Consider the following 22720-nt stretch of genomic DNA (forward strand, 5'->3'; position numbering starts at 1 on the left):
TTATATTATTTGAAATATTTTTGTACTAGTAGCAAGAGCTACCTTTCTGTATACTTTGCTTTCGTGAAAATTGGCTTCGCCTATTAATGTTCGTCTATTTCGTTGATAATTCCATATATGGAAGTTGCAAAATCGTTCACAAATGTTAATTGCGTTAGAATGTATATAACGGTAAGTGTGATGTTTCTACATGTCGCAAATTTGAAGTTACATTTTGTAAATACACTTTGCTATTTATCTAAATTGCATGTTAACAGCTTCCATTTTATCAAATCGAGATGATCAAAATGCTTAATACCAGTGCAGTATGTAACTCTCGGACCGACGATTCAATTTTTACTTATCTGTTTAGTAGAATCGAAGTATGCATGGCTGGATTTTTGGCAACGAATAGCCTCCATATAGTGACAGGCTATTCATATTTTGAAAGGCACGTTTGGATACTAATCTTTCATTGGATATATTGTAACCTTGAAGTTAAATTTGTTGTATTAGCACAGACGATACTTTAGTCGCCGTTTAAACGTGCAATATTTGTGAATCAATATGTTAGGAATACGTTTAACTAAACTAAAAGGATTTATCCTGGTTTGTGTTTTATTTTGATGATTGTTAAACTATGTAAATTGCATATGGTTTGTTCTGATATTTGTTCTGTATTCGTGTAGATAATAGCAAAATAATGCTTAAAGATATACTATGCTCATTCTTGATTAAAATATCTTAATCACAAAAATTATTGAAATCTATGAAATTCTCATTGAACATGTCTAATTTGAATAAGAGAATAAGTAAACTATGTATGGGAAACTGCGGATAAGTAAAGCTGGCCTTTTCTTTAAAAAAAGAGCTAATTTTATATGACACTATATATTCATATTGTGACTACCACCTATAAGGTATAACATTTTAAATATAACATTTGATACTTTGTGTGAAGTCATTACGTTTATTTTACGTTAACAAAGAGACTGTGTAGCAATTATCAATATTTTCTTATGTCAGATTTGGGCATGGTATATCTTTAAAGCTCTATCCTTGTTTCACTAACAATAATGTTTCTTTATTGTTATGTAGCCACCCTTTCTTGAACATCATCAAATTGACTATGAAATTTTTAACAGAAAAAAATGGGGCGAGCGAGCGACAATTGTTAATAATTAATACTTTAAAATCAATAATTATGATATGCGAGCGAGCGAGCAAAACGAACTAATTGTTTTCCTGAAGAGCCGAAAGAACAAAAAAACACCGGATTAAGTTTATGTTTCTGTCATGGTTGGAGTATCATTTCATTACAATTTTGAAACGTTCCCGTATTAAGGAGATAGGGGCATCTATTATGTTTTACATAACCGTAACAAATCTATATATTTCAAATGGACTTGTCCATATTTCAGTCTGGTTGAAACCATTCTTCATTCATTACCCAACAGTGCAGACTATGATTAGTCAACATGGGCATGCCAGCTGTCAAGGTCAAGGTCTGCACTGGTTGCATGGGCAGAATCTGTTTCCGCCAGCAGTCAAGTAAAAAACACTGAAGCAATTTTTAAAAATAATGGTGATCCCCATACCTGGTCCAGGATATTTTATCACATGGGTTCACAAAATTTCGACAAGGGTTAATGTATCTCCAAAGAGGGATTTAGTGTTCTATTTTTTCAGATCAAGAGTCTCATGTTTGCATAATTTCTACGAAAATCTAAATTTTGATATCAAAAACGTTATGTTATGTAATATAATATCGTAAACATGTATACTTATTTACAGTACGGCTTTCTGATTTAACAGTCAAAGAAATCAAATACTAGTGGATAATGGTTAATTTTTTTGATTCATTCATCCGACTGACACTCAATAATCAAAGTAATTATAGATAGACTCGTATTAAAAATATAAAAGGATAATAATACAATCGAATATTGTTTGATAGTAATAGGTAATTTGTTCCAAACGTCAATACTGAAATAAGAAAAAGAACCCTTTAAATAATTTAGTATGAGGTTTACTTTTCAGAACAAGATCCTTATGAATTATTTATCGCATGGTTCGGAACTTTTCCTTTGCTCTTACTAGCCCATTATACTCAGTACACTTCAATGGGCATTTGAAAACTGTATTGATATATAACAGTACAGTTTTTTCATTGATTCATGCAGGAAAAAAACTCGACTGTTATATATCGGTTGAGTTTTTTTCGCACCTGTTATATATCAATGCAGTTTTTTTCACAGAGGCTCCAATGGGGCAGTGGTAACGAACATTCCCAGTAGCAAAAAAAAAATGGAATCAATAGAATAAAATAAAATAAATAAATAAATAAATACAATGAAAAATATAAACAAAGATAATTAATTAAATGAAATTTACTCTCATTAAATCAAAAAGGTACATCCACTGAATGAATTATGTCCACTGAAGAAAGTCCTTTAATTAAAATGAATCTATATTGGTAACAGTTTACAATTCGCCTAAACATTGGATGGCTCTTGTATATTTTTTTGCGGCAGCGAAAACTACTTGAAAAAACTGCCTTATCATGAATCACTGTAGTGTAGCTAACGATTTATTTATTTATTTATTTTACTAAAAAAGAAAACATTATGCCATTGCGATAAAACAGTTATAGTATATGAAACTCGTTAGTAACGGGGGTTTAACACTGGCTGGGGCGACATCTCGGGATGTTTCTGCAAAAAGAAATTTGTCTCGGCCTACCGGCCTCGACAATTTTTTAGCAGAAACAACCTTGATGTCGCCCCAGCCAGTGTTATGTCCTCGTAACTAACTCGTTTCATGTACTATAACTATTACGTAATTCATTGTGAGAGAAACTAAAAATTTCACTCATACACAATGGTTTAAAATTATTTAAAAGATGTATTGCTGTGTGGTATTTCATCCTAAAATTGAATTTCAGCCATTTAAGTTTATTAAAAAGAACTATTGTTGGTGAACGTATCGGCCTATTGAGTATAATTTTTGCAGCTCTTTTTTGGATTGATTTTACTTTATTGATGTATGAGTTTGTGTCCTTTCCCCATACCGTTCAACAATAATCAGGCACAGGAAGGATGTACACATTGACATATATCTTTTTTTTTAATTCGTCAGTAAGGTAAAAAATGAAATGTTTGAATGGGGTAATTTTCGCAATAAGTTTTTACTCTTTTTTAAAGAACAAATCATGCATTTTGATTTTATGGTATGGAACGCCTTGACTTTCTTATGTGATCAATGTATTTGCTATCTTGTGAAACGATGATATTATTTATTTCGTTTGAGCATGTTAACATATGCAATTCACATCATGTCTTGTCAAAGGATCATGCTGACTTGTGCAAATAACATATTAACTTGTCAAAATATGAAATGACTTGTGCAAATGACATATGAGCTTGAAAAAATATAATGATGACTTGTGCAGACGACTTGTTGACTTGTCAAAGTATCGTGATGACTTGTGCAAATAACATATTAACTTGTCAAAATATATAATGACTTGTGGAAATGGCATGTTAATTTGTCAAAATATAATGATGACTTGTGCAGACGACATGTTGACTTGTCAAAGTATTGTGATGAAATGTGCAAAAGACATGTTAACTTGTCAAAATGTCATGATGACATGTGCACAAGCATGTTAACTTGTCAAAGTATCGTGATGACTTGTGCAAATAAAAAGTTAACTTGTCAAAGTATCATGATGACAATGTTTACTTGTTAAATTATCATGTGACTTGTGCAGACAACATGTTAATTTGTCAAAGAATCGTGATGACTTGTTAAAACGACATTTTATCTTTTATCATGCTGACATGTCAAAATGTACTATGATCTTGTCAAAGTATTATCATAACTTGTGCAAACACCATGCTTACATGTCAAATTATCATGATAACATGTGCACACAGCATGTTTACTTGTCAAAATATCGTGATGACTTGTGCAAATGACATGTTAACTTGTCAAAATTTCATGATAACATGTGCACACAGCATGTTTACTTGTCAAAATATCGTGATGATTTGTGCAAACGACATGTGAACTTGTCAAAGTATAGTAATGACTTGTGCAAATGACATGTTTACTTGTCAAAATTTCATGATGACATGTGCAAACAGCATGTTAACTTGTTGAATCATCGTGATGACATGTGCAAACAACATGTTAACTTGTCAAAGGATCAAGATGACTTGTGCTGACAACATGTAAAGTTGTCGAATAATCGTGATGACATGTGCAAACAGCATGTTAACTTGTCGAATTATCGTAATGACATGTGTAAACGACATGTTAATTTGTCAAAGTATCGTGATGACTTGTGCAAATGATATGTTTACTTGTCAAAATTTCATGATGACATCGTCATGTGCACAAGAATGTAAACTTGTCAAAGTATCGTGATGACTTGTGCAAACAATAAGTTAACGTGTTTAAGTATCATGATGACTTGTGCAAACACCATGTTTACTTGTCAAATTATCATGATGACTTGTGCAGACAACATGTGAACTTGTCAAAGATTGTTGACGACTTGTTAAAACGAAATTTTATCTTTTAACATGTTTTATATCAAAATGCACTATAATCTTGTCAAATTATTATGATAACTTGTGCAAACAACATGCTAACATGTCAAATTATAATGATGACATGTGGTGCAGACAGCATGTTAACTTGTCAAAGTATCGTTATGACTTGTGCAAATGACATGTTACTTTGTCAAAATTTCATGATAACATGTGCAAACAGCATGTTACTTGTCGAATTATCGTGATGACATGTGCACACAGCATGTTTACTTGTCAAAATATCGTGATGACTTGTGCAAACAGCATGTTAACTTGTCAAAGTGTCGTGATGATTTGTGCAAACAACATGCTAACTTCTCAAAGTATCATGAGCATGTCATGTCGATAATTTGACAAGTAAACATGCTATTTGCCCATGTCATCATGAAATTGTGACAAGTTAATATGTTGTTTGCACGAGTCATCATGAAGCATCGACAAGTTAATATGCCATCTGCACAAGTCATCATGGTAATTAAACAAATTAACATGTTGTCTGCACATATCATCATGATTACTTGACAAGTTAACATGCTATTTGAACAAGTCAGCATGGTGTTTTGACAAGATATAATGTGAATTGCACGTGTTTACATGCTTAAACGACAAAATAGTATCATCATTTCACAAGAAAGCAAAAACATTGATCACATAAGACAGTCACGGCGTTCCATATTATGGGGTGCAAGGACATATTATTATTAAGGAAACTAATACCTGCCTTTTAATTAACGCTCTGTGCATGCATATGTATACGATTTAACTATGACACCTTTACAAAGACGGTAAAGACGTGCAGCAATGTTTTTGACAGCGCTAAAATTAGCTTCATTGATAAGGTTACGTAAAAGTCGAACAGGGAACATAATCCTACTCGCATCGTGGTGTGAATATAATATGGTTTCGGATCACATAAATATGATGACTCATCGTCTTAAAACACATCAAGGCGATATATATTTGTCGCATTTTTTTCACATTAAATGAATAGTATGACAACAAATATGACGACAAAAAGACAAGAATATATATGTTAACTTGAATGATATCGATATAATTGTGTGCATTTCTTTTGATTGAGTTTTTAAACTTTCAAAATAAGTTTTTGATAGCTTGTCACGTAAAAATTGATTTTCTCTTTATGAACATGTAATGAAATCAATGTTTTGCAGAATTGAAAGTTAAAGTTATAACTCAGTTATTAAACAAAATTTAATGTACTAGTATTTAATTGTTTAACATTCATTTGACTCATTGAATAGTATCATTAATTTTATTCTTTTTGAAATTCTGAATTTACATTCGTCTGACTGTAACTCAGATCGAATCTGTGTAAAACTTTAAGTTCTCAAATAGCCTTGTATGTACAAAAATAACGAGGAACTGAAATTCTGTTAGTATAAAAATGTCTAAAATAAGCAAAAAACCAAAAAACAAACAAAAAAAAAAACAAATAGTGAAAATTTCTTTTTAAATTTCTTAAAAGTGTGGTGTACCAGAAGAATAAAAAAAATAATTCTTGTCTGTAAAGGCAATTAATAATATTTATATACAGTTTCAATACTTTAACCTAAAATAAAGGTCTACCTTTATAGTTAATATTTCTTTTACTTGTTTTTTTTTTAAGAAATATATATGGTGTAAAAGGGGAAGCATAACATTAAAAAAATGTACATTAACTACACTTTAAGTATATCACTTTTTAAAATAGGTATTTGTTTAAAATATAATTTTTGTACACTGTATAAAAGTAATATTACTTAAATTATGTAATTTTCTTTTGCACAATTTTACCATAATGTTATCTTGTTTGTCAAATATTGTCATCATGATATTAAAATACTGCAATAGGCTATACTGACCGTGAACTTGAACATTATGCTGAAATTATCCGTCGTTCCAAAAAGTTCCATCTTCATCATGTGAAATCTAGAACACCAGCCCTTCCTACTTTAATCAGAAATACCTTTCACATCCCTAATAAAGATTTGCTGCTGAATATAACACTGGTACTCATTTACCAGCAACTGGTGCATGTGGTAACAGCTATCCCAGTAGGCATTCTTTGTTTAATACAGGTTTGAAAAAAATGGTTTCATGTAACCCTGCTGCCAAATATTCATTTCCTAAACCTTATGTAAATACACACTAATAACAATCCACTTCCTCCACCCCCTGTACCTTCTCCACCCATACAGTATTCTTTATCTCAACCTAATGATATACAGAAACCTGCTCAATTTTCTTCTAAAGTACCTAAGTTGCCCAAGTTTTCTGGTAAGAATCTTAATAATTGTGCATTTAGTTTATAAAGATCTAACATCAACTATTTAATTGAAAATAGGGTGTTTCCTAAACATTTTTTGCTTAAATCCATCAAAACAACCCTCTAAAGGTTATAACCCGTACATTTTTTTAAAATCTTGAAAAGAATGCTTCTGTTCAAAATATTTTGTCTAAATTGAAGGGTACTTATGGTAATGTCTCCAGTGGTAAAAAAAACAAAAAAAGTTTTGTTGTGCTAAGCAACTACCTGCTAAATATATTGTAAATTATAGCCTTAAATAAAAACAGCTTTTGTCCAAGTATAACATAAGGTTTTAACAGTCAACCAAAAATAAAATGTTATGTAATATGTTTTGGTCCGGGTTGTATAACATCTCTAATTAAAAGTGTTTCCAAATACAAGTATAAATAATCCATAATTATGAAGCACTTAGAAAGAAGCTCAAACAGAAAAAACTTAAAATTGAATAAAAAAAGTTCATCTTCTCTCACACTTACAGTAGGTTAGGCCAAGTCCTCCCAGTTTGGTCAATCCTCAAAGGATAAAAAAATATCTAAATGTCAAGGTTAAACCTGCTTCCCTGTTAATGTCATTTGTTAAAAATAAAATTCTTCAACAGTTACAAAATTTAACCAAACAAATACTGCAGCTGATTTCCAGGGTTTGCAATGTTAAAAAAACTTTAAAGTTAAAAAAAAACCAAAACTACCAGGGTAAATACCAAAAAAGAAGCAATTAAGTAATAAAAGTAAAAAGCGGGGTCCAGCAAAAAAAAAAAAAAAAAAAACCTAAGGCTATTAAAAAGTCTGTTTCAAATAAGGTTCCAAAAAACCCCTTTACACCGAAAGTAACCTTTTCAACTAGGCCAACTGATGGTCAGCCATTTTTAAAGGCAAATATATATATTGCACATTTGGCATGTCATGCCAATAAGGTTAAAGTTCTCATTTCTCATAACTAATTCTTCTTCTAATATTTCAAATAACACACCAAAAAGTTCAAATATTCCCAATTATGTAATTCCTAAAAAAAACAAACAAACAAACAAACAAACAAACCAAAAAAACGTCTGCTCTCAATCCCAAAGCTAAAAAGTTGTACTTAATAACCAAAACAACATAGCTGTTGGTAAAGTGTTTTATAACTGCTTTGTAAAAAGTAGTTATACATGTTTAATTTATGTAGTTGTAATTAATTTAAATAACTAGTAAAATATAAAAATGTCTAAACAACATGTATGACTGAGCGGGGAATAATGTCACAGGGTCATTTACCATTATATATATATACCTAACCATTATTATATCGTATATGATATATAGTGCATTTCTAATAAAAACATTCGTCTTGTTCTTCCACTCTTCATCTCATATTTACTCCCATAGGCTCATTATTATTTCTCATATACCACACACTAACTATGGTAACTAAACTATGGTAACGGGCCTCATTTGTTCGCTCATAATTTACAGCCACACATGCGCACGTGAAATTTAAAATACAGTTGTTACTGTAAAAACGTAATTCCTAACTTTGTAATTCTTTTTTTATTATTTTGCTGTCTCTGTGTGTTTTGCAGGTTATTTAATATTATATAAGTGTATTAATATAAGTTCATTCTTCATTCATCGTTTGTTTCATAATTTTAACGGTTTTGTATATTTTTAAAATGCTCTAAAAATTTAAAATACAGTATGTAAATATGTTAAAACGGAACTTCTAACTTTGTAATTCTTTATTTGTTATGTTGCTGTCTCTGTGTGTTTTGCAGTCCCAAACACACACAAAAAAACTTTAAAAAATCCTTCAACCAGTTTAAAGGTAACAAATACTATAAAACTTATGCTGATCTCGTAAAAAAATACAATCAGAAATACGATAAAGAGATAGAAAACATATTCATCATCATAGCTTGCTTAATAAAAGTCTTTATGCACTTGTCTACAGACGCATTATGAAATCTAGCCATGACGTTTCGCTTGAACACTATTGATGACATCCATCTTAAATAAAGCTGAAATTAGAAATAGGAAAGCACAACAAAAGTAGAAGGAAAATATTCCGGCGGGAGGGAAAGGGTGGATTTATAAGTTTTTAAACTTAACTGTATGATGGAAATTAACTCAAAAAACAAAACTTTAGAAACATAACCTTTCAGAAGACACCTGACTTGTAAAGGGAGATAACTAGTATAAAACATGTACATAATGACATGCCAGGGTTGTCTCTCTTCTAATAAACTGCATTAATGAAATACGAGATTTCGTATTATAATGCTTATTATTCAGCTTAATTTTCCAGCATAATGCCACTTCAGGAAAATTGATTAAGTATGGTGGCTGATTTGGTACGCTTTTAAGTGTCCAGTTGGCGCTAGCGACAACACGACAAAGCGCCAAAAGGCGCGTTGTGGGACTTTCGTCTTGTCCTGTCGCTAGCGACAGCACGACAAAGCGCCAAACTGCGCGTTGTCGCGCTGTCGTCTTGTCTCTACCGCGGCACGCAAAACGGCGCGTTGTCATGCGGCGTGTTGTCGCGATGTCGACCTGTCGCTTGGCTTAAAAGTCAATCCTTCAATTTGGATTGGGCGACATGAATGTGACATCTCGACAACACGCCGCACGACAACGCGCTAGACACAATACGACAAAACGACAGCGCGACAACGCGCCGTCTGGCGCTTTGTCATGTTGTCGCTAGCGCTAACACGACGCACAAAAGCGTTCCAAATCAGCCACCATAGTTGAGTGCTGTATCTATATGTTTATATGAAGATTATTAATTAGTATTTGTTTTCATTCATTTTAGGTAATTGCAGTGCTATATTTTATCGTCACAATGAAGATCGCTTTTTTCCATGGAAATCACACATCAGCTGTCAATATTGTGTTTGTAAAGAAAAACAACTCATGTAATCAACCATGTGTAAACCCCGTCTCAAAAAAACAATCATATGCAGAAAATATGTTGAACAAAGATCGGCGTGTATTAAAAGCGGAATCATTGGAGGCTATTACTGTTTTAAATAAAAACCAATGTAAAAATAGAAACTTCCTTGTTTACCGGTGCGATTCTTCTTTTGCTTGTGGCGGCTGGGCTGATCGGCAGAAGGGCATAGTGTCATCTTTTCTTATGGCTCGTTTGACAAAGCGTGTGTTTGTGATCGATATGGTACAGCCTTGCAACCTAGATCAGTTTATACTGCCTAACATATACGACTGGTCAATATGTAAATCTTATATCAAATCTGTTCCTCATAACTTAACAAGAACATTTAATCACATTGAAGACTACAAATTTGCAAAAGTTGTTGAGCATTTTGACTTTCAAAGAATTTGGACAAAGCATGTAATTTTCATACGATTTCATACACATGTGATCGATGGATTAAAAAATCACACCCTGGCTAAATCAAGATTAAAATGGCTTTTGAACATGACTAACGAAGAGGCCATACATTTAGTACTTAATACATTATTCAAGCCAAATGAATGGATTTTAAATGATACAATTGAATTTTATACTAATCGAATTAGAATGAAAAAATTAGTTTGTTGTCACATCCGCACAGGTAAAAATCCAAACATGCCCACAGACCTAACCCCGCGTTTCGGACGTCCTAATGAAACGGTGCTATTTGACTTTTTGAAAAAATATGACAACAACTGGGATTATTTCATTTATGTGGCTTCAGATTCGGACAAAGTGAAACAAAGTGCTCAAAATAACCTCACTTCTTACGTCAACATAAACCGACCTATAGTTCACGTTGACAGACTCGGACCATTTGGAAAGTTAAAAGAAGAAGCATGCAAAGGACTGTATACAGTTATTTTGGAGCAATTTATTCTATCACTATGTGACGAAATTATCCTAACAAGGAGTGGATTTGGTGTTATGGCCGCCTATATGAGAGGCGACACTAAAGGTCTTTTCATGTATCATCCGATAGAGAAGCGAATTGTTGCTACTAACCTTACAAATATTCAAAAAGTTTTCGCTTTTTTGTAACACACGTGACTCGAACCCGGGACCCTCGGAATACCGTTCTGCGGCTCTACCGACTGAGCTATCCGGCCGCTTACACATCTTCTCCCCTGTTAAGTAAACAGTTCTGAACCGTGACATACTCTCCTGCTATATTGAAATTCGTCCTCGAATTTCACAGAGTAATAGAGCAATGTGAATTAAACTCTGAGCTATATCAGTCACGGTCCCCGTTGGGCGCCAAATGTCACAGTCCACTCTAACGATATGGGAAAGGTGCTGCTAAGAGGTTCAGGGCTTGAGGGTTGCTATAAAATACAGTAATACGTTCTCAGAAAATATTTATTATCAATGAATTTGAAGTCTGGCTCGCGCCATGAAAATCTTCAGTAGGAGTGCGCATGCGTGAAGGTACTAAGTGAGGAAATAGAATATTTAGGATTGAGGTCCTTACCAATGGTTACTACATACTTGTTAATAAATGAATTAATGAAGAAATGAATGAATGAGTAAATGAATAAAATGATTGAATCTGAACATCACGATATAAATCTGCAGAAAAAAAACAAAATGAAAAATATAATTCCTTTCCAGTACATGTACGCATGCCCGTTATATTCTGATCAAAATACTGAACATTTGTGCTCACAAACTACATAACACATAGCGTAAAAATGTGTTCTTCTTTATTTAGAGCCTTCAGATAACATAGTGTTCGCGATGACGTGAGCAGTCTGATAAAAAGAATAATGGCCGCCGTTCGCAAACAATTAATGCGGTATAACCGTGAGAAATACATTATATTATTATTTCCTATCAACTGTTCTATCTATATAACGAACGATTCTAAAAGCAAACTCTCTAAATATTTATAAATTCATTGGTCAGCTTCCATTAACTAAATTATTATTTATATTCTTTGAAATTATCTCCCGCTTGCCGCGTACAGCACTTCCAGTGCTTCCAGTCCTTTGATTTGATTTTTTTATGTGTATTTAAGTATAATTATTTGCACTAGAGCTTTTTATATTTGTGCAGTTTATTGGATGCATGAATGACAAATTATGAATGTAGGTTACGGGGACAGAAAATATTAACCTACTTCTAAATATCCCGTAAACATTTTATAGTTTAACTATAAAGATCTGCCACGGATCCGTGCTTCTATGGGACGCAATACCTTTGATTTGCGTGAATTATATAACTTAAAAAATGTGTGTGTACATTGTACAACTGTTTTGTATAGGATATTGGCCGACTGTGAAGTACAAAGGACCAGTGTTAACGTGGTGATTTTAGATGAAGTCTATACAATTACAACTGTATAACATTTCAATTAAAGCAGCATGTCTAAAAATTCATGCTTATTTTCCTAAAAAAAAACTAAAATGTATTGAAAAGTATAATATTTTGAAGTGAATAAAGAACGTTGTTTAAACATTGCAACAGACTTCACTTACAATCCACGTTAATTGTCCAAAACGTGCAAAAAAATAACCCTTATTGCGTTAGTCACGCAGTAGAAATATAGTGATAAAATGATGCAAAATTAGCACAAAGCATGCAAATTATTACTTGAATTTTGATTTTTTTACTTTTAATAAAAGTCTTTTCAAGTTTGATTTCCTTGACTTTTTTTGACTTATTTGAGGCATGCAGCTTTAGTACTTATTTCAGTTACAACTGTATCAAATAATTATACGAATGTCTGGTAGGGACATTTCTACTTCATGAATTCCCAATTTCATTTTCATGAATTCTGAATTTTAACTTCGTGAATTCACGTGTTCAAAATACGGAGTTCACAAAGTCATCATTTCAGCTTCATGAATTCCCGATTTCAACTTCACGAATTCCCTATCTCAACTTCACGAATTCACCATTTCACATGATAATGAAATCGTGAATTCGTGAAGTTGAAATTGTAATTCGTGAAGTTGAAATCGGGAATTCATGATTTCAAGTTGAAATCCGGAATTCATGAAATGTCCCACCGGTTTTTTCGCACAATCATTATAAAAAGGCCTTAGTTGCATGTCAATTGTTTCACAAACATTATATGGTATAGTTGTTATTATACATGTAATACACATTTACAGTTTGTAAACATCGGAATGATGATAATGGGGGGGGGGGGGGGGGGGGGGGGGGGGGGGGGGGGGGGGGGGGGGGGGGGGGGGGGGGGGGGGGGGGGGGGGGGGGGGAAATGTGTTATTTACAAAATGAGAATATTCCAGGTTTTTTTCTATAAATACAGGAATGAAATAAATATTTCAATAGTGGAGGAGGCAATTATTGTATACATTTTTCTCTTTTTAGACTTGACAATTTGTAAGACTTCTTAAATATTGTGTATTGGCTGAATTTAGAAGAGAGTAGTCCGGCAAGACACCAGGGAAAATACGGAAAATATGTTTCACTGCAGTGAAAAATAAATATTTAAGTGCAAATACGAAAAATGAAAATACACATTTTATTTCACCAAATATCTCGAAATATATAATAAAATAATGATATGTTAAAGCTGGCTAAAATAAATGATAAAAATGGAGTACAAATATGTGTACAAAATTATTGTGAAAATAAAAAAAGCAACTATAGTGTGCATATTTGTATAAAAGGAGAAACAAAAGAGCGCCAACGAGGTTTCAGGAAATACATTGCTACATATAACAACAGTTGTATAATATTTAAGTAATATAAGATATCTACGAATTTTATGGGTTTTATTTGTTGTTTTTTTCCAAAATAAATTGAATACTTATCGGGTGTATATAATGATAAATGAGTAAACTCGTAATAAACATAAACTTTCTTTTTTAATGAAGAATGCATTGCTTTTTTGTAGAATTATATTCACCAAAAAAGCTTTTATTTAAACTGGACAGGCTTCCCGTTATTTGCAGAAACACAGTGCATATCCAGTGACGCAGGAATGTGTAATTAACGTAAAAGTAACGCAGAATCTGTGCAACGCTCAAGCCAAAAAGAATAACACAGTAAGTAAACAAACAAAAATATTTTATGCTAAATCAAATTAAAAGAAATAAATTAGCGCATACGGCTGCTACGACACAATTCTTTAACCAGCATTACAATTTCTTTCAGGAATATTTTTAATTCTTCAAATCATTCGTGAGAAAGACAACCTGATTACAGTTTTGAACGTGACTTTTGTGTTTCGTCAAATAAAAATTTGCATTTAACACATTTAAAACATTTTTTTACGTATTCTGTTTACCTAAAACATTTTTCAAACTAAAAGTGTCGTATAACAATAGATGGAAGCTTGTAAATAGGATTTAGCTACTTTTATTTTTATTAAGATAGCCGCCGTCGCTTCAGTGCTCAATTCACGAATTCGGCGTTACTTCGTAAAAATGGTCTCAATTTCGATTTTCCTTCAAAATTAAGTGTTATATGATACGAGTAGATCGGAAAATTTCACAGGTACACCGCATATAAAAAAACATGAAGTAATATGTACCTTATTGTATTTAAAGATATCGACGAAACTATAAATAGCCATCAATACGCTAGTCGTGTCGTCATTTTCACGAATGATCTTGAAAAATAAACATTTTCATGGAAATATTTTTTTTCATGAAGTTTAAACTATAATGTCTCAGCAACCGTATGCGCTAACATATTTCTTCTAATTTGGTGAATATTAAAAACAATATTGGTCCATTTACTTATCGCGGTGTTCGTTTTAGCCACTAAATGCACAATTTTGCGTTACTTTTGCACATTCCTGCGTTACTGGATATACACGGTGAGAAATGTAAATCGACATTTTAATGACCATTCTATTGAATCATTTGACATATTTTAGTTTGTACTGGTTGGGTTTTACGTCGTACAAACAGAGTAAAGGTCACATGGCGATTTTCCGTCTATATAAGTGGAGGAAGACCTCTGGCCCTGTTTTCACAAAGAAAAGATCAGGATCAGAATCAAGTGATCCTGGTTTTATTTTCATTGTTTAATCTTAATTAAATTAATATCACAATATTAACTTTATAATTTTCTCATGTTTGGATTATCATTTTAATATATCATAATGATAATTAGAAAGAAATTACAAAATAACATGATTCAACATAAATGCAGAATACAAAAAAGTACTATCTAATCGTCAATCGCAATTGTAAAGTATTCGCTATTCATCTGTAGGTGTATGCTAAAACGCAAACCAAGCGGTATTGAGCTAGAATACCGCATTGAGTTGTATACAAAAGAAGATATTTCAATGTACGTTGTCGTTCTTTTGTCTGCATGCTACAGGTGGATGTCTTACACGTTCTGTGCACTGACGATATTATAAGTATGAAATTGACTGTTAATACCTCTAGCCAATATTACATTGTGTTAAAGCTTTCCTGTATTATGTTATTTGTCAAATGTCTGACAAATAGTAGATCAGACTATTTCTTCCCTCTTATAGGTAATAGGCGATTCAGAAGTAAATCTTCATTCGCTATGTCTATATTTGAATCCGTATTTGCAAGAATACAGAATTTCGTATTTTAGTAATATACGAATTTGTTATAAAAATTCCGTATATCAGTAAAATACGGACTTCGTATATCAAAGTTCCCGTATATTACGAGTGTACAGATCACCGTTTATTAGTCACATACGGACTGACATAATATACGGTCCCGTACATCTCTGTTTTCTTATTCGTATTCTTATATTTATGATATATTCAGTACACTTCCGTATATCCATATCTTTTTCGCAGTGTTTTACTATGATATTTGAATTATTTTGTGGATCTGTTTCTATATCTTTCACTCTTTCAAGCTTTTCAAGTACACTATAAAGTTTGAGTCTGGTCTAGCATGTAGTAAACGTAGCTAAGTATATTCGTTCTGTTTTCTTTGGGTTGTCTCGTTTATATTGCCATTCTATTTGTATCAGGTCATTAGTAAGTTTGTGAAAAATCAAAGGTTCTTTCTTTGGATCGGCAAACAACTGGACGTAGAAGTTGGCCTGTAGTTCGTGAAAGAACTCTGTATGCCGCATATTGAGTCTCTGACCAAACTTGAAACATAATTTAGCAACAACTCTTAAACCTGGGTCCTTCGAGATGTTTGCCCGATCCAAATAAACTCACTCTTTCTGTAAGTATTGAGACACGTAGTTTGTCATATCTTGCCCTTTGCGTATTCAGTCAGGAGAAACGATTGCCTCTTGCTTAGATTTTAAAAATGTGTTCATGTAATTTGCAAACCGTCCCCTGATCTGGTTTTTGGGTCATATTGTGTGGATTCCTCACAGTGTTACACTTTTAAATCTTTTCAATTTGATACCATAATTTAATGGCCTTTTGAATATCCGGAGTGCAAACCTACCAGTGAACTCTCTTTCTTGTTCTGAACATCAGCATGTGTTTTTTTTATTCTCAAAATCGGCGCAGGTCCTTCATAGGGGAAATTTCAACTTGTAATTTGAGCGGAATGGTAGTACAGGATTGTATAATCCTCTAGTGGGTAATATTTTGACGTTAACTATACCGAAATAGTCCTGAATGTCATTAAAGTATTTTATTATGATAGTGGTGTGACCTTCGGGATATTGACATTGACAATACTTATTTACCCATGAATACAAGCTCGTGAAATTTACGTACTTGATTTCTCCTGTTCTTCCACTTTGTAATATAGTGACTAGCATTGGTGCGATCCCGAAGAAACTCCCTCGAGTGTAACCTATCAATTATATCTAAGCTTTCTAACAATGGTGTCACCTTAGTATTTTGAATCTTTTTTCAGTCCCCGCACAACAAAGTTGTAAGGGGGTATACTGGAATCAGCTTGTCCGTCCGGACGTCCGTCTTTCCGGCCGTCCGGACGTCTGGCCGTCTGTCGATTTTTCCTTGTCCGACCAATAACTTAAGATTCCATTGACCCACAGTCTTCATATTTGGCATGGAGGTTAGTCATGACTAGTAGATGACCCCTATTGATTTTGAGGTCACTGGGTCAAAGGTCAAGGTCAGAGGGGCCTTGACTATAAAAAGCTTGTCCGCCCAACAACTTAAGAAACCTTTGACCCACAATCTCATATTTGACATGGAGGTTGATCATGACCATTAGGAGACCTCTATCAATTTTGAGGTCACTGGGTCAAAGGATAAGGTCACAGGGGCATTGACAATTAAAAGCTTGCCGCCAAATAACTTAAGATTCTTTTGACCCAAAGTATTCATATATTGGATGGAGGTTGATCATGACCATTAGGTGACCCCTTTTGATTTTCAGGTCACTGGGTCATAGGTCTAGGTCACAGAGTCCTTGAAAATAAAAAGCTTGTCCTCCCAATAACTTTAGATTCTTTTTACCCACAGTATTCATATTTAGGATGAAGTTTGATCATGCCCATAAGGTGTTCAATATTGATTTTGAGGTCACTGGGTCAAAGGTCAAGATCACAGGGGCATTGACCATAAAAAGCTCCGCCTTATAATTTAAGAATCCTACAGTCTTCATTTTTAGCATGGAGGTTAGTCATGATAAGTAGATGACCCCTATTGATTATGAGTTCACTTGGCCAAAGGCCAAGGTCACAGGAGCCTTGACTATAAAAAGCTTGTCCGCCAAATAACTTAAGATTTCTTTGTACCACAGATTTCATATTTGGCATAGATGTTAGTCATATTTAGTAGATGACCCCTTTTGATTTTGGGTCACTGGGTCAAAGGTCAAGGTCACAGGGATTTTGACTTCAAAAAGTTTGTCCGCCCAATAACTTAAGATTTCTTTGTACCACCTTCTTCATATTTGGCATGAAGGTTTTAGTCATGATACGTAGGTGACCCCTATTGATTTTGAGGTCACTTGGTCAAAGGTCAAGGTAACATGGACTTTGACTTTAAAAAGTTTGTCCGCTCAATTACCTAAGAAACCCTTGACCCACAGTCTTCATATTTGGCTTGGAGGTTGATAATGACCATTAGGTGACCCTTATTAATTTTGAGGTTACTGGGTCAAAGGTCAAGGTCACAGGGACCTTGACTTAAAAAACTTTTCCCCTCATTTGCTTAAGAATGCTTTGGTCAACAGTCTTCATATTTGGTATTGAGGTTTTTTATGACTGTGTCAAAGGTGAAGGTCACAGACATTTTTACTATAATAAGTTTGTCTGCTCAAATGCTTAAGAATGCTTGTACGCAGTGTATTTATTTTGACATTTTCACATTAAAAGCTGGTAGAGTACATAACTTAGCAATGCACTGGCTTAGTAACCTCAGATTTTGCAGGGAGGTCATCCTTGAGCTTTAAATGGCCACTGTTGATTCTGACAAAGTGGTATGCGGGGGTTTTCACGCCACGACAGTGGTAGTTCTATTTAATTCGTGGTCCCAAATGCAAAAGTATTTTATGCCTAACTGTTGGATTTAAGCTTTCTTTTTCATTGTTAACTCGTGCAATTCATCTTATGATTGGTTGGTGAGTGGATGGCGCGTTTCTTCTCGATTATCTGTGAAACAATCAGGGCAGACATAAAATATACAACCATGCTGCTCTTAGGCCGTGTTTGTTTCCTCACAGCAACCGCCTAATTTTTAACGTGTTCCCGGTAAAGATTTCTTTCTCTTATTTGAAGCATGCTGAACTTTGATGTGTTTTGTACATGCCATTTGTTCTAACCATTGTATGGATATTTCGCTATATTGCTCATTATAACCACTGGGATGAAATTTCGGTATTGGTGTCCTTGCATATTCTGTCTCACCTACTGTCTCTCCCTCGTGAGTTTGGTTTCGAGGAACCATTCGTTTCCGCGCAACACATAAAGCTTTCAGTCTTTTAATTTTGAAAGTATCCAATCATCACTGCCCTCTAATTTTACTTTCAATTCTTCTTTTAAAAATTTTGTTCTAAAGACATTTATGCAGACGGAAGCTATGGTCACGGAATTTAATGGATCCACAGTTCCGACCAACGTTTTTTTCTTTCTTTCCTTTATTCACCACCTCTAACCCTTCACCCGTAGCACTCATTTAAATCTCTCTACATTTCAAACACGCTTGTCTTAAGATATCTAGATTACTTTTACAATAATTAAGATCAAAGATAATTAAATCAGAGATGTCACATTCGTCGCCCCGTGTACCGCACTTTTTAAATATAGATTCGGGGGATAATGTTTTATAGATTATTTTGGACACACTGTATGTGCTACTACAAAGTTGTGACAATAAGTTGCTTTTCCGCACCATGATGGTGTACAGTGTTGACATTTAGAGCATGGTTTACATACCTGTTGTGATTGACATGGGCGCTCGTCTTTTCTTGGGCTGGTAATGAACTTGTTTTCCAGCCTGGGACTGACCACCATCACATACACTCCCAACTCATCTTCAACGGAATCTATGTTGCTTTAACTCACTTGTCGGTTTAACGGTACTCCGACTTGCTGACTAATTGCTACAGCTATTTGTCTCTGCTCGTTTCGTGTTTTTGTATGTAACTGTTTGTAGTAACTATCTGGCACTTAATGGTTTTCTAGTATAAGCTGTAGAATGGATTTCTTTAGTCGTTTTTTTTTTTTGCAATGTCTTTCCATTCGGTCGGCGTAAATCAACTTTGCAAAACTCATCCCGATTGCCCTCGCCATACACAGTTGATCATCACTTTCAATAGTCACAATAGAGGTTTTTGACTGAAGAAAATTGTTTTGTTCTTTGAGTTTTGTAATTGTACGTCTTGTTCCTACATTCAGTAAATCGATACCGCCAAAAGCGATCTCGAAACTTTTGTCAATGTTGAGATGTTTATTACTGCTCATTACCTTTCCTATATATAACATAACCGTCTCGGTATTAAGTTAGTCAAAGGGTCGGAGGGGTACAAAATGTCCTATGTGTTTGATAACCACTCTTCCCAAATCGTCCACCGCCAAATCGCCCCAGACTTGGTTCAATACGTCGTCGAACATATCCTGAAGTCCTCTCCGATTTCTTACTTATCGTGTACTGGAGTCCGGACGGTGCTGCCGTCTGTTCCTCGTTCCCACCCTCAATCATGACTAGTGACTGAATATTCCCTCTCGCCATCGTGTACGCACTCGTTCGCCATCTCTTCCATCTCTTCGTCAAATAAGAAGGCGCTAATCGAACCCTCTATCTCTTCTTGGTTGGTTGTCAGTTGGTAAAGTCGGATCCGCACGCCCGAAGAATCCTATATACCCAACAAAAATGAGCAAAATACATCAGCTCATCTGCGTCGGTAAACGTGCTCACGATAACATCAAAGAGTTCCATGTTATTGGTGTGAATTCGTAAGTTACAAAAGTATGCTCATGCCCGTTCTTATCTACTCTCCACTGAGCGAACGTCGTCTATTTTTAGAAAGAATGTCACAGTTTTCCATTTTGATTGGTTGATTAAAAATAGCAAGACAAGTTTAGACTAGTCATCACTGAATAAGTATATAATTGACAGTTTTAGACAAGTACCCTATTAGGGATTAAAATAAACACACGCCAGACATTGCGGCGACTTTAAAAAGATTCTATTTGACATTTTGATAGGCCATTGTTAGTGTATGCGTCTCCAAATAAACACACGCCTGACATTGCGACGACTTAAAAAGGATTAATTTTAACAGTTGAATAGGCTATTGTTAAACCATCTGGTCTTAAATAAACATACACAGGAGATTCACTTTGACAACTTTTCTTTTAATTGTCCATCACCCGTTCTTAAATAAATGAAAACAAGACACTGAGACTATGATCTCGTTCGATGCACTCGTGACCTGATTTAAATATAGTTTATGATGTCGATTGTAAAAACATGTCCGAGCAAGCGCAATAAATACAATTAAATTTATAATTGCAGTCATTTTATCAATTGACTTCTAGCAGGAAACATCGTCAACAAAAGTACCATTTTCAGGTAAAAAACATAGTTCAAATAAAATAAATATTTATTTTTGTATCAATATAGTTCGTTATTTTATATTAATTCAATTCGTTTAAGGATAAATCTATATGTTATTCAAATATATTACGTACAAGTTCTTTTTATCTGTAATTTATTTTTACATGTTATATTTTTTACGAATGTGTTCAATAATTCATTTACTTATACTGCTTGATAAGTTTTGATATTAAAATAAAACTTTTATATCCTGTAATAATCTCCGTTTAGGGTTGAACACCTGACCTACAATGTGCACGACCGAGCGTCATCCGTTAAAATTAAAGTTCAAGATGGCTGCCGCTAATATTTTCAAATTTTCTTGCCGCACACCTTCTGACAAATATGGCAGCCGAAGTGACTGTTATCCAAGATGGCCACAACGCATGCGCATAAACGTGAGGCCAAAGATACCCCTATACTACTCGAAACATATTTACTTTGAGCGAAGTATAAAAGTGTTTTCTTATATTTTAAAACAGACTATGTTGAAATTATTATATAATAATATTAATACTACTAATTATATATTATTATAGGGGTGGGGGATTTTTACTAACGTGTACGATCTGCTTCGCTCAAATACAGTACTATAATTATAAGTTTCATATACTCCGCTTCACACGAATATAACAAACACATGAAAAGTTATACCCTTTCAGGCATAGGAGTAGTACTCATAATAGTGTTGGAGCAGAACCTCTAAACACTTGCAGAAATCATTATCACAAAGTAGAAAAAATCGCATTTTCGCCGACTTTTTCATTCATTGTCGTGTATTAACCAATTACTTCATATACACGCCTTTTAACGCCTTTATCACCCCCCCCTTTTTTGTTGTCTTAAATGATGAAAAAATGCCTTATTTAGGCCCCAAACACTTGTTTTTGTTTGAGAAATGTTGTTAAAAAAGTGACCTCTTTTTCGGCGCGGCCGCCCAACCAAAAGATACATTAGGGGGTTGCCAGAAGGGGGATGTGCCCCCTTCTGTTTGGGGGGGGGGGGGTTGAAGGGGGGCGGAGTCCCCCTCATCGCCAAGAAAATTTTGGACTTGTGAGAGGCTGGAAATGACCCCAGATTGATCATAAGGTAACGTGTAACCAACGCTGAAAAGCATTTGACTCTATCTCAATCCATTGAAAAGTTGCAGCACTTTGAAATCAATTTTGATGGAAAAAATCAACGCAAAATAGTGATTTTTGGCAATTTTGAGATGTCCCCTCGTTGCCATGGTAACAGAAAATTTAAGCCTGAGCATGTTGTTGCAAGGGCAATGGTCCAGTCAACATTTGTGCCAAGTTTGATTAGTGTTGTTCAAAGCAGTTTTTATAGTATTACAGCAAATTGAACTTGTAACGGGAGACTTTTCAATGAAAACAGCCATTTTTCACAAAATGCTCATGAAGTAATGGGTTAATGAAAAAAATAAAAAAATCTACAAAACAACAATTTTTCTTCAAATTTATATGACAGGCCATGTTCAAACATGAAAAAACGCGATTTAGGGTACTGTAACCCAACGAATATTCGCGACCAATTAATATTCGCTTTATTCGCGGATGGCCACTAAGCGCGAATATTTGTTTGCTTGAATAAGTCCGCACGATTTCACGAATAAATTGGACAGAAATTTTTATTTTAGACGTTGTTCATGCAAAGCTACTTGACCGGATATATTCGAATTTTACGGACACCTGTTAGGAAGTAATGAATTGTTATGAATATTGCCATAAAGCATTAAAACCCCAAACTATGTAAACTACTACTATTTTATAAATATCAAAAGAACTCTATGTCAATATAGCAATCAAAATAAACATCCACATTTTAATACAAGTTATGAAATACTAGTAGGCCTATTGTCAATGACGTTCCGTAGAGGGTACTATAAGGAGCATGTGTCAGTTTTAAGTTTCTTCATATTTAAATGTTTGA

At 34.1% G+C, this 22720-nt stretch overlaps 1 protein-coding gene across 1 annotated transcript; it reads left to right on the forward strand.

The window, feature by feature from the left end:
- The first annotated feature begins 469 nt into the window (after positions 1-469).
- LOC132760066 (uncharacterized) lies at positions 470-12470 on the forward strand. The gene is made up of 2 exons (XM_060751960.1): positions 470-588; positions 9673-12470. Exons 1-2 carry the CDS (start codon positions 547-549, stop codon positions 10873-10875), a joined length of 1245 nt encoding a protein of 414 aa, XP_060607943.1. The 5' UTR covers positions 470-546; the 3' UTR covers positions 10876-12470.
- Positions 12471-22720: the final 10250 nt, after the last annotated feature.

This window comes from Ruditapes philippinarum, unplaced genomic scaffold, assembly GCF_026571515.1.
Source record: "Ruditapes philippinarum isolate M1 unplaced genomic scaffold, ASM2657151v2 ctg510_1_1_1_1, whole genome shotgun sequence".
Lineage (NCBI taxonomy): Eukaryota > Metazoa > Mollusca > Bivalvia > Venerida > Veneridae > Ruditapes > Ruditapes philippinarum.

What these genes read in the sequence shown, in the direction of transcription:
- LOC132760066 (XM_060751960.1), top strand. Translation starts at nt 547, where the DNA reads ATGTTAGGAATACGTTTAACTAAACTAAAAGGATTTATCCTG. An exon ending in AACTAAAAGGATTTATCCTG is followed by an intron (nt 589 to 9,672) that starts GTTTGTGTTTTA and finishes CATTCATTTTAG; the next exon opens with GTAATTGCAGTGCTATATTT.